Source organism: Eurytemora carolleeae, unplaced genomic scaffold (genome assembly GCF_000591075.1).
Source record: "Eurytemora carolleeae unplaced genomic scaffold, Eaff_2.0 scaffold510, whole genome shotgun sequence".
NCBI lineage: Eukaryota > Metazoa > Arthropoda > Copepoda > Calanoida > Temoridae > Eurytemora > Eurytemora carolleeae.
In genome coordinates, this window is record NW_019396395.1 from 52,243 (window position 1) to 67,560 (window position 15,318).

The 15,318-nt window shown below is 33.7% G+C and overlaps 2 protein-coding genes across 2 annotated transcripts; both read left to right on the plus strand.

Annotated features, from left to right (window-relative positions):
- Positions 1-953: 953 nt before the first annotated feature.
- On the plus strand, positions 954-3,199 carry LOC111702369 (uncharacterized). Its single transcript, XM_023474031.1, has 2 exons — positions 954-1,046; positions 1,352-3,199. Exon 2 carries the CDS (start codon positions 1,409-1,411, stop codon positions 3,197-3,199), a length of 1,791 nt encoding a protein of 596 aa, XP_023329799.1. The 5' UTR covers positions 954-1,046; positions 1,352-1,408.
- A 3,720-nt stretch (positions 3,200-6,919) lies between these two features.
- On the plus strand, positions 6,920-14,978 carry LOC111702373 (probable glutathione S-transferase 9). Its single transcript, XM_023474037.1, has 7 exons — positions 6,920-7,030; positions 7,420-7,547; positions 7,857-7,951; positions 8,278-8,342; positions 12,607-12,684; positions 13,092-13,196; positions 14,789-14,978. Exons 1-7 carry the CDS (start codon positions 6,950-6,952, stop codon positions 14,891-14,893), a joined length of 657 nt encoding a protein of 218 aa, XP_023329805.1. The 5' UTR covers positions 6,920-6,949; the 3' UTR covers positions 14,894-14,978.
- Positions 14,979-15,318: the final 340 nt, after the last annotated feature.

Genomic DNA, 15,318 nt, shown 5'->3' on the forward strand with positions numbered 1-15,318 from the left:
ACATTTAAAATGCCTACTAAAAAACCCACCGTCCCTGACGCAGGGAGTGAGGTAAAAGAATCTTTCGGAAATGAAGCTGTCTTGGAAATGTTCTCGGAGCTGAAAAATAGTATTCGAAACTTAGACACAAAATTTGACGAAATTAACTCGAAGTTTGACTCTATGTCTAAAACTATGGCCGAACAGCAGATGCAAATAGATGAACTAACTGCTCAGTTAGCCGATTATACTGTTAAACTAAATGATAGGGAGCAGCATAGTCGTTCTTTTTCTGTTCGTATCTTCAACCTAAAGGTGGACAAGGATATTGCTTCTGATTCGATGAAAACGGCAACCCATATATACGAAACCGTTCTGAAACCTATACTGAACCATGCTGTGAATACTAATCTTATACCCGAGGTACCTGAAATGTTGAGTCTTATCGAACATTGTCATGTTGTCCCTGATCGTCAGTCAAAGAATACTACACCTGTAATTGTTAGGTTTCAGTGTAGATTAATGAGAAATGTTATCCTGAAGACCAAGAAATCTGTTTTACCAAAAATCGAAGCTTTAAAAGGAATTTCTATTGCTGAGGATCTGACTGTTATCAATTATCAGAAACTTCAAGGTCTGTTGAAGAAAAATATCAAGGCCTGGTCTCTTGGAGGAAAGATCATGTACATGGACAAGGACGGAACCAAGAAGATTGCTAAATAACTAATATATCCTTCTTGGATATTCTAGAGCCTGTTAATTATGTGAAGTATTCCTTAATCTTGATTTGGTTATCATCTATTAAGCTCTCCTTCCCTTCACATTAAACAGTTCTCTCCAGTTCTCCTGTTCATTATGTGTGTTCAACACTCAGATATCTGGTACTATTAACCAGATTCGTTCAACTGTTCTCTCCAGATCTCATGTTCAATCTGTGTGTTCAGCACTTACATTTGTCTGGTACTAGTAACCAGACCCGTTCAGCTGTTCTCTCCAGATTTCCTGTTAACCATGTGTATCTCTAACACTCATTTATATGTCTGGTACTATTTACCAGACCTGATCAGGTCATCTGTTTTATTTTCCTCAAATATAGAGAAACTTTTCAAGCTGTAATATCTACCAATTTTATTTCTGGCAATTGTTTATCCTATTTATTCAATTTAGTATTTACAAACATATTTCTATTTATTTACCCATATACTTATAACACTTATTCGCTATTTATTCTATTTAAAAGTATTTTCATTTATTTACTTTCGTTCTCACTTGTTAACATTGGCTGTGTTATTGCTAATGCACTTAATTTTATTTAAAATAGTTGGCATACTGGTAGTCTCCGTGATTTTTTCTATCATTATTTTTACTTTAGAAGCGTCGTGGTCATGGATGGAGAGGAAGGTGGTTTCGGGTGAAGGTTTGTCTCGGGATGAACGCCACAGTGCTTGCCATGGTTCCTGACACGAGTACCTTAGGCAGTATGAATAGAGACGCTAGGCTTAATTTTGAATCCATTTCTTTTAACGTTAAAAATGTCAATTTAAATGAGCCTTTGATTGAAGATTCGTTATTTTCAAATTTTAAATCAAATTGTCTTTATTACGATGAAAATAGTTTTATTCAAAAATTCTCTAATTCCAAATATCCTCTGATCTTAAATATGAATATTCAATACTTATCCAGCAAATTCCAAAGCCTTAAGTCTATGGTATTAAATTTTCTTCAACAAAATATTGATATTGACTTGATCTCTCTTCAGGAGATCTCTCAAGTTGAAAATGTAGACTGTCTTTCGTTACCAGGATATCAACCATTAGTATTTAAATCTAGATCAAACTCTAAAGGAGGGGGGGTTGGTTTCTACGTTAAGGAAGGGATCAAATTTAGCAGAATTAATGAGTTTTCAATATTTCATGAACGTGTTTTTGAGTCTGTCTGCATTGAAGTTGAATTTTCAAACAGAAAAATACTTTTTATTTCCATTTATCGTCCACCTGGAAATCACCCGACCCTTTCTAATTCTGAAATAAGTGCGGCTTTTTTTGAATCTTTAAACATTATGTTCGATCTTATTAAAGATAAACATTGCTACATTCTCACTGATAGTAATTTTGATTTGCTCCAAGTTGAAAAATCTCCTGAATGTTCAAATTATCTGGATCTTTGCATCTCTAACGGTTTTATGAATTTGATAACTAAAGCAACAAGATTTACTTCTCACTCTAATACTCTAATTGATCAGATTTTCTGCAATATTAACTTAAATACTCCTGAATCTGGTGTCTTATTAAATGATTTATCTGACCATCTTCCATGTTTTACCACATTGAATTTTAAGAAGAAGGTAAAAAGCGAGCAAAAATTTACTGAATTTAGAGATTTTTCTGAATTAAATATTAATTTATTTCGTGAAAACTTATCTAATCTTTCTTGGGATGATGTTTTATCTTGTCCTGATCCTTTGGAAAGCTTTGATTTATTTTGGAAGAGCTGGTCTACATTGTATAATCTACATTTTCCTGTCAAAAAATCTAAATTTAATAAAAACTTTCACAAAATTCAAGATTTTTTTTCTAAGGGATTGTTAACCTCTCGGCGTACTAAACTGTCTCTTTATCAAGACTACTTGTCATCTAGAAACCCCCTGAAATTTGAGATTTACAAGAATTATAGAAGCTTATATAACAAGCTTATCAGAGAAGCAAAAAAATTGTATTATGAAAAGAAACTTGAATCAAGTAAAAGCTGTCCTAAAAAAATGTGGGGATATCTTTATGAAGCTATTGATAAAAGATCAACTAAATCTAGCAAGATTTCTATGATTAAATCTAAAGGTTTGTCAATAACTGAGCCATCTAAAATTGCTGATACATTTAACACATTTTTTTCCGAAATTGCAGATGAAATAAGATCTCAAATACCGGAAACGTCTGCTAAACCAGAAGATTATTTAGAGGATTTAGATTCTAATTTTGAGTTTTTTCCAACAAATCCATTAGAGGTTTCAGAAATAATCTCGTCTCTCAATCGTAAAAATACTCTGGATATTGATTGTATAAGTACTGTTTTGATAAAAGCCGTATCAACTGAGATTTCTGAACCTCTGTCTCATATCTTTAATCTATCAAACCTAGATCAATTACATTGTACCTGGTTCTTAAAACCTGATGTGCTTAAAATTAACTTCGCAAATCTTGTATTGCAAGTTAACCTAACCTAGATACGCCCATAAATAACTACGGGAACCAATATGTGATGAGCTTAACTAAGTTTGTATATAACAACCCAAACCTTGTAATTACATCTTTTAAACTTAATCTGTAACTTAAAATCCTAAAATATACTTTGTTGGAATAGACTCCACTTTGATTACTGTGCAAGAAATAATCGTTCCTCGTTTAGCATATGAGTTTAGGAGATAGTGCCTGGTGGTTTGGCATTGTTAGTTCATAAGATCGTGCCTAGTGTTTGGCATTGATAGTCTTTGAGATTGTGCCCAGTGGTTTGGCATTGTTAGTGTATAAGATCGTGCCCAGTATTTGGCATTGATAGTCTCTGAGATTGTGCCCAGTGGTTTGAAATTGATAGTTTATGAGATCGTTCCCAGTGTTTGACATTGATAGTCTCTAAGATCGTGTCCATGCTTGACATTGATAGTGAAGAGTTGTACCTGGATTAAATCAATTGTTGGAAAAAAGGTAGACCTGACAGTGGCGTATATGTGGGGGGGGTATTGAGGTTAATTACCCCCCCCCCCTAGAATATTGGGGGTAATTACCCCCCCCCCTCCCCACGGCCCTAGAATCTTGGGGACATAAATATCCCAGTATAGAAACTTGATCTTCATTCTCCATGTCTCCATTACGAGGAAATACATTTTTTTAGCGCTTCGCGCAGATAATTTTACTCAAGCAATTTAAACAAAAAGTTAAATTTTACCAAAAATAGATTATTTAATGCAGTAGCGTACTTGTACTATTTATCAAATTATGTATAAAGCTCCATTTTTTCTTTTGAAATAGTAAAATTAACCTTACAGATATATATGTATTATATGCACAAGGATTTTACAAAATAAATGTAGTCAATGTAATTAGTGTCTTTATCATAAAGAGTGTTCACTATAAATTAAGACTTTTGAAAAAACGCTCTTATACTCACTCAATTTTAAATTTACTCTGGGTGATTCGATTTTGGCTTATAGGACAAATTTCATGAGAACCACTGACTTCAAAGGCAGTCTGAGGCATGTATTAAAATATCTTTTTCCAGTAATGCCCTTAATTTTCATGTCCTTAATCTTCTTTATGATGAATATTTTATTTTTCAAAAACTGCAACTAATTTGTTCCCGGGGCACAGGTGTGTGACAGGGGTGGATATAGGATTTAAGTGAGGGGGGTGCTAGACTTATTTCGGAACAAAAACATCCAGATTTAGGAAAAACATTTTTTTAAGATAGCTATTTTTCCTGTTTTGCACTGTAGCTTTCCCTTAAGTGCTATTGAGGAGCTATTCTGAGATTTCACATTGATGAATTTGCTATTTTATAAGCTGTTTAAAAAGTCTAAATTTATGACAACATTTAGAAAGGTGAAAACTGAAAGGTGGGATATGGAGCCATTTATTTAATATAGTTTGTTAATCCCAGAAGTGATTGGGAAATTGGTACAAAGTTGAAAATACAAACTCAACTAAACCCCATAATTTGATGATATATATTCTATTCTCTATGCTTAAGATACTAGGGCGCATGCACTATCCAGTTTTTTTGAATTTTTGAAATATTTCTTTGTGATTTTTTTTAAAGATTCGCTAATAATACTTAGGTAAATTGGCCGTCCCTCACAAGAAACATGTACATCTCCGTTTCTCTCTCTTCCCCCATCAGTCAATCCTGAAATATCCCTAATGTACTCTTGTACAAAAAACCGGTTTTGATGTAAACTTTGAAATTAAGCTTCAAAGAAATATTAGTCAAAACTCGAAGTTCAAAGAAATTCAACTTAACTTTTATCACTATAGGCTATGAACGTAATTTCTAGTGACCTTCAATAATTAGTGGTGTATTGTTGTGAATCGGACATTCCCCCCTTTACCCTAAAAAGGATGGGGGTCTGTATTTATGTATAGCCGGGGTGGGGGGGGGGCAACTTCCCACGCCCCCCTAGAAAAAGGACTCTGAGAATAGATAAAGGGTTGAAATGCATATTCATATCCTAATTTTTCAAGGCCAGCTCATTGAAAAAAGTTAGACGATAGACAGATAACTTTAATAGTTTGGGTGGTTGTAAAAAAATGCCGAAAATGGTCAAAAAAATTAAAATAATTTTTTTTTTGTCTAAACAAATATTGAAGGGTGACTCGTGTTTCTTCATTCATTTTCAAAAATATCGTTTTTAGACCGTAGCTTTAGTCAATCCTGTTTAAGTATGAGATTTATAATGCTAGAAGAACCCTGGTTTAAGGAACACCATTTTCAGAATATATAATCTATATATATACTTTGCTTGTCTGTATCCAATGAACATAAAACGGCTGAACCGATCGGGCCCAAATATTTTGAAATAGAAGATTGCAATGCTTAGTATGATTGTAATTATTGTGATTTACGTTTTTATCAGATTTTTCATACATATGCAGAATTAATATGATATATTTGCAAGATACTTAAATAATGAATCCTTTTTAATTTAAAATAATTGGTAAGTGACAACCCTGAAGCTTTAATGCTCGAAATTGCGGTTAGATAACGGGTTCATGCAAACTTGTTTTATCCAGTGTTAAATTCAATTTTGAAGAGTTCAGTCAACTTAATTGTTTTCATCATTTCATGCAGTTAAATAAAATAATCAAGTCTACCCTGTGCTATTATCTGTACATAGCACATGGGCTGATTCTGGTTAATTTTCTAAGTTTTAGAATTGCTAATTTGAATTAAATAATAACTAAAATATGGAATCTTAACCCTAACCCGGTTTAGGACAGTGAATTCTAGATAAATGAATACATAGATGACCGTCATAAGTTTTTTTATGATTCTAATGAAACTTCTTTTTATTATATATATATATGTAATACGACATTATAAAAAAACTCTTGCTATGTATTCATACATCTGGGATTCACTGTACTTCAAACCCTAGAAAAATAGTTTTAGCGGTAGGAAAAACTGAAATATAAAAAACTAAAACATGTCCCATCAAACTCTGGGAATGCAAATAAAGTGCAATTTAGTGACTTGGGCAATAATCTCCCAAAGGCCTCTAAAATGTACAACTGGTACTGGAACAAAGCATTCTTTTAGTTAGGCATTCTAACACTGGGCATCAATAGACGTATTACTGTGGAATCTGCAATTTAAAGAATTTAAAGATGTCGGATGCATCAAATTTTTATCTAAATATATGCGGCATGCTCTAAGGCATGGGTCAAAGGTTTAATGGGGACCGATGTGAATCTGACATGAAAGGTCACTTTAAATGACGCTTACAGTCCCTTTAAATAGCAGATTCCACACTAATATGTCGATGTAAAGAATGAAGATGTCAGATGTATAAAATCTTATTCCATGTGTTACCCAAGCTTTAATGACAAACTTCAAATTACTGTAAATATTTGTTATGTTTCAGCAAAGAATTATAATTTAAAGATAATTATTTCAAAGGTGTACGCATTTTTAGTACTGCAGTCAACTGTCTCTGGGCGGTAAAGTAAACACAAGACGGATGTCACAGCCCGACATGGGAACCATCTTTCACATAAAAATCCATGAACTATTCTGGTCATTTGAAACTATTATATGAATTACCAAAATTTTCTAAATTAAATACTTCCTCCTCGGATACTAGAGTAACACTGGTGCATCTATTCTTGTTTACAAACACCGCCCAGAGAGAATGGTTTCAATATGTACGCAGATAATAAGCAACAGCAATTAACTTTCCTTGCCTTATTACCGTGTGTTTCAGATGGATAGAAGCGTGAAACTGACTTATTTCGGTGTGCGGGGGAAGGGGGAAATTATTCGTTTACTCCTTCATGTTGGAAAGGTAATTCCTAGGAATTAGGTTACGTAACACATGAGCCCGAGTCTTGCATGATTCAAACCTGTACAAGTGTGAACTCGTACCAGCCTTTCAAGTGAACCCAGTGGGTTTTATGAATTAGGCGGGCTTAATCTATGCAAATTTGAGTTTTCCAGGAGAGACTACATGTTTCTAAAAGTAGACGTCGCTGACAAACATCTTATGAGTTAATTTGAAAACATTCAGTATTATTTGTAAGGAATTTTTCAACCTTTTTTTGAGATTCTAATGTGATTTTTATATCTTTGCCAGTTATGTAGTTTTTTTCTTTACTTGTAAAACGTTTACAGTTTAAAATAGTAAACGGGAAATTTATTTATTATTTTTTTCAAGAAATATATATTATGTCCTAGGTTGATTTTGTTGATGAAAGAATTACAAAAGAAGATTGGCCTGAACTAAAACCCTCTATGCTGTTCGGACAAGTTCCACGTCTGATATGGGACGGTCAGGAGCTCTACCAATCTAATTCAATAGTTAGGTAATTAAAGGGATTGTTCACTTAGTTTTAACATGTGTAGTGTGTACCTGTTCGCTTCTTTAAACTACAAACTGAAGTTCAGTATAGATGTTTATTTCATTTGTTGACAATTGTCATATTTTAACAGCGTCAACGGTAGATAAACTGTTAAATTTTATTTTCAGAAAATACAGATTATATAATGTGTATTTTCCTTTATTTGACAATTGATGCGTTTTTTTCGTTAACTGCATTTTTTGTTTATGAAAAACCGACTGTAGTTAACTGAACGTTATATGATCCTAATTAAACAAAACATTTATCTGTTAGATTTGTCGCCCAGAAGGTGTGGCTGGTTGGGAAGACTGAAGATGATTTTACTAAAGCAGATATGCTTCTAGAACACTCAGCAGACTTCTTTAAAGGCAGGTTTAATCCTAATATGAGGACAGGGGGGGGGGGGTTAAGACTTAAGATGATTTTACTAATGCTTCTAGAACACTCGGCAAACTTCTTAAATGGTAGGGTTAACCCTAATAAGAAGAAAGGGGGTAAGGGGGGGGGGGGTTAAACTTTAACCGGATACAACAGGAAGTGTAGGGGATGAATATTGATCAATGTTTCAATTTATATTTTTATTTAAAATTTAAATTCAAAAATTTAAATTTGAAAAATTTAAGCTTGCCTTTGAGCTTTGAGATTTAAATTTTTGTAATTTAAATTTTTCCAAAAATTATTTTTGATTTTGTAGAATTGAGAGGATTGAGGTTTGCTGAAGCTGACTCCAAGCAGACCTTGGTAGACCAATTTCTTCAGGTCATTTTGTAACAATTAATTTAGCTTTTTTATTGAATTTATTCATTCTTTTTTTCAAAGTTTTCGACGTAATCAAGGTATTTTTCAGACTCTAATCTTCAGGTCATGTTTGTTACGCGTATATTCAGGGTTTTTGAAAATAGACAAAATCATTATTTAGTGAGACTCACTGTACCAAGTTGAGTTGGAGTCTCCTGATTGGACGAATATGTCCGGTAACGTAAGCAGTCCTACTATTGGTTATTCTAAACTGAGATCTACCTGAAAATGATAAATCAGACTCACTCTAGATACAGGGCTTGATCAGTTAACACCTATGTTACACACCTTATCTTTGAGTGTTGTTGTTAGATTTATCATTTCAGATCTTGTAATGCTTGAGTAGACAGATACCCTTTTATTCCATTATCAGGACGCCAGCATATGTAAGTACGACATTTGTTTGTGCGGCCCTAGTTTAAATTTCCCGCTGTGCAGTAAAAGGAATATGCCCTGTAACTTTCTCAATCTCAAATGTTAGAGTCCGTGAATTCGCAATACATAGTTTCATTTATATTTTTAGTTTTTATAAATTATGTAGTGTTGTATATCTAAAAACAGTTCATTTTTACTAGATTTGATCCTGCAATAATAAAGTTACAGAAGAATGCTCTAAACCTTTATTACGAGACAGAGAACTTACGGGATACAATTATCCGGCCTACCTAAAATGGAATCTAAGTAAAGGGTTTTCATTATATAGTCGACGAATTTAGTTATGAGAAGGATTCGTCGCGAAACAATCAAATATATGGCTTCCGGGTATGCTAATGTACCAACAACCTTTCTTTTTTGTCCGAGACCGCCTTCTTTATTTTTCTTTGCGGCGCTCGGCCCCAAATAATACACTCCTTTAAGTCAAATTCTCATTTTCCTTATTGTTCTCAGTTTTGCCTGCAATTGCAAACGTTGAGTAAAAAGGATTATATAATTGTATTCTATTCTTCTGGATTCACATTTTCCTTGGTTCTTCCTCACAATAGTTATTTGTTTGAGACCGCCGTTTTTCATATTTGTGGCGCTTGGCCCCAAATAATAATTTCCTTTATCTTTAAATTCTTGTTTTCCATTTCCTTATTATTCTCAGTTTTGCCTGCGATTGCAAAACATTGAATAAAAGGAGGTTAGATCTTCTCTCTGATCTAGCAGTTTCTGGTCTAGCAGTTTCAGATCTAGCAGTCTCTGTATCATTCTCCTTGTAATTTTTTAGTTTTGCCAGCAATTGCAAAACCACAAAAATTAGGAGTTAAATTAATTTAAAACCCTATTTCTGAACTAACATTTTATCTGGAGGTTCAATTATAAGTCTTCGGTTTGGGCCCGGAGCACACCCTATCTGAACTAACAGTTTATCTGAAAGTTCAATTATAAGTCTTCGGTTTGGGCCCGGAGCACACCCTATCTGAACTAACAGTTTATCTGTAAGTTCAATTATAAGTCTTCGGTTTGGGCCCGGAGCACACCCTGTCTGAACTAACATTTTATCTGTTCAATTATAAGTCTTCGGTTGGGGCCCGGAGCAATTTTTTTTTATTACCCTATTTCTGAACTCGCATTTTCTCATTGCAAAATTCAGGCACAAGTCTTCGGTTTGGGCACGGAGCAATCCTAGTAACTATTTTCCTCATTATTTTCAGTTTTGCCAGCAATTGCAAAACAATAATTAATAGGGGATTACTTAATTTATGTTGTATGTTTCTGAACTTGCATTTTCTCAGTGCAAATTCAGCGCAAGTCTCCTGATTGATGAATTTGGAGCAATCCCAGTTAAACCGCATTTTCTCAGTGCGGCACAAGTCTCCGATCAGGTGCATTTCGAAGCAAATCCAGTTTAGTAATCAATCTCCTTGTTATTCTCAGTTTTGCCAGTAATTGCAAAACATTGATTTAAAGAAGATTATGTAATTTTATATCATATATTTCTGAACTTGCAGTTCCTCAGTGCAAATTCAGTGCAAGTCTACGATTTAGTTCACTTCCGAACAAATCCATTCTAGTAATCAATCTCCTTTTTCTTATCAGTTTTGCCAGTAATTACAAAACATTGATTTAAAGTAGATTATGTAATTTTATATCATATGTTTTTGAACTCATATTTTCTCAGTGCGGCACAAGTCCCTGAACCAATTGATGGAATCTATGAAACTGGTTTTTAAGTGAATGATCGGTTACTTTAATTAATATAAAATCAACTTATACTATTTCCCCCTTATTATTTCATAACTATGTCAGTAATCACATAAAATTTGAATAAAAGGGAATTATCTTGCCTTCATGCTTGTCAATAGGACTCCCACAGCCGGAGCGCAAAGACAATCCATGTCTGATTCTGAATCAGATCGGATCTCGTCCGCCGTCCGACTTATGGGTCCGAATAAAGATTCAGATAATCTTATTCAATCCCCACCTTTAAGAAATAATGTAAACCTAGAGTTTACGAGATCCAATCCTAATATATTCCCCTTAGGGGTAGGATTAGGTACTTGTTTTCAAGCCCGCAATAATCCCCGTCTCTTGGAACAACAGGAGAAAGCAGAGAAAATATGTAGGAAGCTGATGAAAGATCTCGATATATGGATATGGAGGAGGAGAACGTGTTTCACAATGATAACCCCCCTCCCCCCCCCCCCCCGCTCCTTCCGGTGATAATATTCAAACAGAGACAGATAACTTATCAGCTCCTCCCCCACCTGCATTGAATCTGAACCAGAGAAGGAAACTCCAACCATCCCCAGATGTTCTGCAACCACCCAAAGTTCATTTAACATTAGATCAAAGATAATTTGAAATATTTTTCACTAATTGTTATTATGTTATCGTCAGTAATGTAAACGTTATTCACTGTTTATGTCAATCAATCATTTACTCTTTACAATCCAAAAATCATGTCATTGGTGGGACCAACGTATTCCTTATTAATTGCCTATGGGTTCCTTTAGTCTACTTTTCGAAATACTTCCCCCGCAGGAGTGTTACGCGTATATTCAGGGTTTTCGAAAATAGACAAAATCATTATTATTTAGTGAGACTCACTGTACCAAGTTGAGTTGGAGTCTCCTGATTGGACGAATATGTCCGGTAACGTAAGCAGTCCTACTATTGGTTATTCTAAACTGAGATCTACCTGAAAATGATAAATCAGACTCACTCTAGATACAGGGCTTGATCAGTTAACACCTATGTTTCACACCTTATCTTTGAGTGTTGTTGTTAGATTTATCATTTCAGATCTTGTAATGCTTGAGTAGACAGATACCCTTTTGTTCCATTATCGGGACGCCAGCATATGTAAGTACGACATTTGTTTGTGCGGTTCTAGTTTAAATTTCCCGCTGTGCAGTAAAAGGAATATGCCCTGTAACTTTCTCAATCTCAAATGTTAGAGTCCGCGAATGCGCAGTACATAGTTTCATTTATATTTTTTAGTTCTGTTAAATTATGTAGTATTGTATATCTAAAATCATTTCATTTTTACTAGATTTGATCCTGCAATAAATAAGTTATAGAAGAGTGCTCTAAACCTTTATTACGAGACAGAGAACTTACGGGATACAATTATCCGGCCTACCTAAATGGAATCTAAGTAAAGGGTTTTCATTATTAGTCGACGAATTTAGTTATGAGAAGGATTCGTCGCGAAACAATGTTTAATATTGATATTGCTTTATCATTAGAAGTATGTGCGTTAGTTTTATTGTTTTAAGTTTTTGTTTTCAACATTAAGATATCTTTTAAGTTGGAAGTTGGAACCCTTTTTTCAGAGATTGGGACTTTAGTATATATATTATCATATTCTTACATTGTAAACACTTGCGTCTGGATCTTGATATCCAAATTTGAAGATCAATGCTTGATCCCTCGATCAGGATTATCCCTGAAGGGTTTTGCCACCATTTTATATGAAAAAGGAATTTTGAATTAATCAGTAGGTCTGCATAACATCAATGCTTGATTCCAAGATTTACATCAAATGACTTCAGGGTCATTCTTATAATTCTTCATAAAAAAATGACGCTTATTTTTTGGGATTTTTTAGAACTTTTTGCTTGGCAGTTGGTAGCAGGGGGCATGACCAAGATATCTTAGTTTTGCACTTTTCTTACATCATTCTTTTAATTCTTATTTCTTTCTAATGTAGCACTGAAATGATTCAGTTAGACCTTCAAAGAGTAAAGTAGGGGTTTATAAATCTTAAATTTAGTTAAGTTTATTTTTTTTATTTTAGAAGTTTTTGCCTGGTTGGTTAGAAGGTGCTGAGAAAGCTTTAAAATTGGGTGGTGGAGAATTCTATGTCGGAAATCAGGAATTTTTTTTTGAAAAATCTTATTTTTTTGATAATTATGGCTCCAGTTTTTTTTCAATTGACGAGGATCGTTAAATTTAGAAAACTGTTATCTGAACATAAAATTTTACCTTTCTTCTGAAATGTCTCAAGTTAGTCAAAGTCAGTTCATTTCAAATCTACATTTCTGTTTTGCCATGAATCATGGTATTCGCTTGTACCCGACATCAGCTTAAAGCTTTGACTTATTAGAATTTTATTTCGCTCAACGATCTTAATACTATTATGTAAAACGTGGTTCTATTTGTTTTGTTAGTCTTGTTCATAAGGAGAGGTGTGCCAATTTTCATGTTTCAATTTTCATATTTCAATTTTCATATTTAAATTTTCATATGTTCGTGACAAATTTCAAGTCTATTTTTTTCCAGTTGACCTTTGCTGATATTGCTGTTTATACAATGCTATCCTTCCTCATGTGGGAGGAGGAAAAGGGATTTCAGAATGTGAACGCAGAGGATAGATTTCTCATCATGGTAATACACACAATTATGCTTGTTTTCTTCATTGTCTCTGCAGCATTCGAGAAATTTATCATAATTGAATAAAATCCGAAGATTTAATTAATTATGTAACTTTCTTTAGAAATCTGAGCCCGCGATTTAAAAGCTTCGGCTCGAGTCTTAATTCCTTAATGCAGCTTTAAGACCCAATCTTAGACCCAACTCTTACGACAGCTTGTGTCACGTGATTGACAGCTGCGAGATCTTAGGCTCGACTTAAGGAGTTAGGCCCAATGAAAATAAAACCGACCTTGGTTGGTTTTAGTGGAGAATAAGGCTCAATGTTGGGTCTTATTCTCATCAAAACTCGGAATGCACCAATTCCAACTATGAAAATCCGCCAAATACAACATTAAACCGGTTTTATGAACTAAATTCTGTTGAAAAATAGATGCAACTTAAATTCGAAAGCCCGAGCCGTAAATAAGGCTCAACAACAGCTTAGACCCGAGTCGTATTTTCTTGAATTTTTTAAATCGCCGGCTCTGAAGTTTTATTTATCCAGTGAAAGATTGCTTAATTACCGCACTAATAATCATACATAGTCCAATTATTTCCATCCTATTTCTCCCTCTTTATTTTGGGGTGACTAATCATAGTTATTAGAGAACTAAGTTATATGTCTAGTTTTTTTGTATTTGTGAACAGTCCTTTTCAAATTTTCTTTACGTATAAAATATTTGTGCAAATGAAAAAGGAAATATTTTAAATATAATTCTTTAATTTAATTTTTGCAGATTATATCCCCACGAGCGGGGGAAGGCAGGCGGCCAGCCACCACTATTTCCTCTTCCGGGCCACACATTAACTTTTTTCTCTTCCGGCCACCACTGTTTTCTCTTCCGTACCACCACATTTGACTCTTCTGGGCAAAACTACTTTTTTAAATGGTACATTTAGGACCTTTAAAGTGTGATTTTATCCAGCCGCGTCACCCAAAAAAGCACAACTCAAACCATTTATTCAATTCTACATAAGATTAATAAATTAATCTATAAGAAAGATGTCGTTTGTTTTAGATTTTAGCTGTTAAACTAAATAATTTTTTGTATTGTGGGAGTAGAGAAAAATTTGCAGAAAATTGTGCAGAGTATTCTGAAGAATAAGAAAATAATATTAAAATCACAATATTTACTGTCATTACTTACGCGCAACAGATTTTATCAAAAAACATTTTTAAGCAATTTTCTCTGAACACATTGCACATCTTCACACAAGGGTTCCCTTCCAAATTAAAGTGTATTATATGGAGCGTCATTTTTAATATTGATATTGCTCTCAAAAATAATCCATTTTTATGCAGAATTTAGATTTGCAAAATGAAAGTTTTGCAGTTTACATTAAAAGGAATTCTCCTTTTTTCATATAAACACTTTAATATAAAGATTCAAATATATAATTTAAAAAAGTAGTTTGGCCCGGAAGAGTCGAATATGGTGGTACGGAAGAGAAACTAGTGGTGGTTCATGGCCGCCTGCCTTCCCCCGCTCTCCCCACTGAAGTCTAGTTAACTTTCTAACAAGTTAACTAGCTAACTATCTAAAATAAACGTGACGTTATTTAAGGATAAGTATCCTATGGTAAAGAGGAACTATCTAGCTGTACAAAGTATCCCGGAGGTTAAGAAGTATGAAGAATCAAGACCGGATTCTTTTATGCCTGGAATGTGAAAAGCTTGAAACAAAATATGGATTTTAATTCGTATTTTATTATCTTAACTGTTAAAATTATGAAATAAAGTGATGTTAAGATCAATTCTTTCTCTGATGGGTTTAGGTGTATACGTATTTTTTAAATGCCCTTTATTTAGATTGGTATTTTTAATTTATAACGGTAACCCTAAAATTACTAATTGAACATAAAATTGCATTTTTTAAAACTCATTAAAATTTAACAAGGTTGCTCCTTAGATCCTTAATTAAACAAAGCTTTACCGTTGTGGATTGAACACGTTGCATGATACTTAGAAATGGAGGGTCATAAAAATTATATATTACAAGTCTCTTGAAAAAATTGGTTTTAACTACAGTGAAACCCTTAATAACGAATACATCGGAAGAATTTATCAAATGTCGTCTTGACAATTTTTCAATGA